The sequence below is a fragment of the Loa loa genome (genome assembly GCF_000183805.2).
Source record: "Loa loa unplaced genomic scaffold supercont3.42, whole genome shotgun sequence".
Taxonomy (NCBI): Eukaryota; Metazoa; Nematoda; class Chromadorea; order Rhabditida; family Onchocercidae; genus Loa; species Loa loa.
Window position 1 is genome coordinate 181,672 of NW_018108222.1, and position 2,755 is coordinate 184,426.

The 2,755-nt window shown below is 35.5% G+C and overlaps 1 protein-coding gene across 1 annotated transcript; it reads right to left on the reverse strand.

Annotated features, from left to right (window-relative positions):
• Positions 1–778: 778 nt before the first annotated feature.
• On the reverse strand, positions 779–2,724 carry LOAG_14337 (cutical collagen 6; the record flags this gene model as incomplete). Its single annotated transcript, XM_003149834.1, has 9 exons — positions 779–834; positions 1,036–1,102; positions 1,196–1,330; positions 1,464–1,549; positions 1,641–1,800; positions 1,956–2,105; positions 2,206–2,361; positions 2,445–2,583; positions 2,687–2,724. 9 exons carry the CDS (start codon positions 2,722–2,724, stop codon positions 779–781), a joined length of 987 nt encoding a protein of 328 aa, XP_003149882.1.
• Between the last annotated feature and the right edge of the window lie 31 nt (positions 2,725–2,755).

The following is a 2,755-nucleotide window of genomic DNA, read 5'->3' on the forward strand; positions in this document are numbered from 1 at the left end:
GTGTGTGTGTGTGTGTGTGTGTGTGTGTGTGTGTGTGTGTGTGTGTGTGTGTGTGTGTGTGTGTGTGTGTGTGTCGCGTTTCCATATCTGTGTATATATGGCAGTGGTTAATAAATTTCATATATATATGATGAAATCTGTTTGAAAATTTTAACAGTATGAAATGAATAAGGAAATATAAATCCATTTCAGTTCATTCAGTTGTTTATCTATTATAAAAAGCTGTTATACCATTAAACAATATTAGTTACTTGTCTCAGTGACAAATTGCTAATATTCACTGCTAATAATTTTATAGGTAACAATTAACCAACCATAGAAAAATGCTCCAATATATATATATAAGCAGCCACTTCGGAATATTAGCAAACACAAAAATGATATTATCGTTGAATTATTTCAAATCTTTTGGTAGGATTTTTTTAATTTTGAAGTATTTCATTTGTCCATAATATTTCATTTGCAACAGAGACTAGTTAGTCAATGATTTATTCTAAAAAAGTTTTCGTTTTTTCTTTTTTTGAAGGATTTCAGAGAGAGAAAGAGAGGAGGAGAGAGAAAATAAATGAACTCCTTTGTTTTTTAATTATTATTAACTTGGGATTAATTAATACCACGTTATTTTCGACATCTAACTTGCTAATTGATATTGTTAAATACGAATTTAAAAAGTGAATATGTTTTATTTTATTGCATGCAAACAACTTTTCCATGCATCACTAAAATATCCATAAGACAATACCAATATAATTAGATATTTTGCATATCACATCCTATATCAATAGCCGGTTGCAGTTCGTGGTGGTGGACAATGGCCGCAACCACCATCACTACCTAAATTAGAGGTATAAAACTATCTGACAATACCGAGAATATTTTATAAAAATATATCTTTTTAAACCTTCTGAATTTTTGGCGCAGTTATTTCAAGATGTTAGAAATTGTCACTATAGAACTTACTGACTCTTCTTTTCGAGAACTGAAAAATCTGACCTAACTTTTTAAACATTTATTTAATTTGATCAATTTTCAAACCATGTAAGCCGCTCGGCCCTGGTAATCCTCGTGGTCCTTTTTTCCCACTTTTACCTTTTCTTCCACTCTGGAATACATTCGGTGTAATTTCAAAAAACTGCAACCAAAGGATAAACCTTGAATTCCGAAGTAGTAATATCAGAAGTTTTGAATAACTTACCTCGCCCATTGCTCCCTGTGGTCCAGGAATAGTCTGTCCACGATTCCCTTTTGGTCCTTTCATACCAGGTTGTCCAACTGGTCCTGGGGGTCCTTCAATACCAACAGGTCCTTCTAATTTAATAATTTTTCCATCCTGAAATATAGGGTTACAATACCGGAAAATGTTATACAAATCACCAGTGTCAAACGACAACTGGAGTTAGCTCATAACTTTTACATAATAATGTCTAGTACAGTTGGTGACAAACTTACGAAATATAACTTACTTCTCCTTTTTTACCCCTAGGCCCTGGTTCACCTGTTTTCCCCACCGAACCAGGCTGCCCAATCATGCCTCGGGTTCCTTTTTTCCCTGAAAAGTGTTTTTTAGAAAGTTCTTGTAGACGTTGCACAGTTTGTCAGAGTTTTAGCATCCATTATTTGCTGCTTTAATTCCAACTTACCATCATGACCTGGTTGTCCCGATTCACCGCGCGGTCCTGGCGGTCCTTTATTGCCAGGTTGTCCTGGTGGTCCAGGTGGACCAGGCATACAAATTATACAAGGTTCCTTCTTCAAACCATCATATGGCATTACATTACCATTTCTACCAGAATTCCCATGCTAACAATGAAAAATGTTAAAATCTAAATAGAAGGCAAAATCAGAATAAAATATTCTAGTTTGGAAAGAAAAAGAAACTCTGAAGAAAGTTCTTTCAAATTTCAAAAAAGACAGTATTAGATCTAGTAATTCGTTAATCAAAAAATAATAGCTACCTTTCCACCTTGTCCATCCCTACCATCCTTGCCATCATTTCCCGGCGGTCCTGGTGGTCCGGGTGGTCCATGTTGACACATGCAACGCATCATATGTATTACTACTTCCTTATCTACCTGTGGTGGTGGTGATGGCGGTTCGAATACGGGCTACAATTTCTAATTTCAGTTAAGTTCAGAAATCTTTCAAAAACTTCCTTTAAAAGTCAAATAAATATCCTAATTTTTTTGCAAAACTTGAAAATGAAACCGCTGCTGCAGGAGCACCATAAGCGCCATTTCCACCTGCATCACCGATACCATCATCACGCCATTGTCCAAACAACCAGCCACGTTTCTCACGTCTTCTTGTCTGACGCTGATTCCGAAGAGCGTACATTTCGGACAACATATCTCGAGAACTCATCTAGAAAAAAAAAAAAACAAATGGATGCATTCCCATGGAACAAACTTCTCGAAATCAATAAATTATGCGACAAAATACTTTACTTTACAAAAGTCTGCTCCATCCAGAACTTTCGAATGCAAATGATGAGCATAACTGTAGAGCAGTGGTACTGTTAAGATTGCCAATGAAACGGAAAATATTGCTAAAGTCACCGCAGCAATTGCTACATGTCGAAATTGCCTTAAAAAGAAATTTAAAAAAGTAACGCAAAAATTTCGACAGAACCCACTTAACTTTTTTACTTACATTTCAGCAGATTAGTTTACCGAAACTAAGAAGGTACCTGTGCACTTCCAATTCAGTTTTCGAATCCAAATTCATGATTGCCAACTAACAATTGATAAGGTTAATC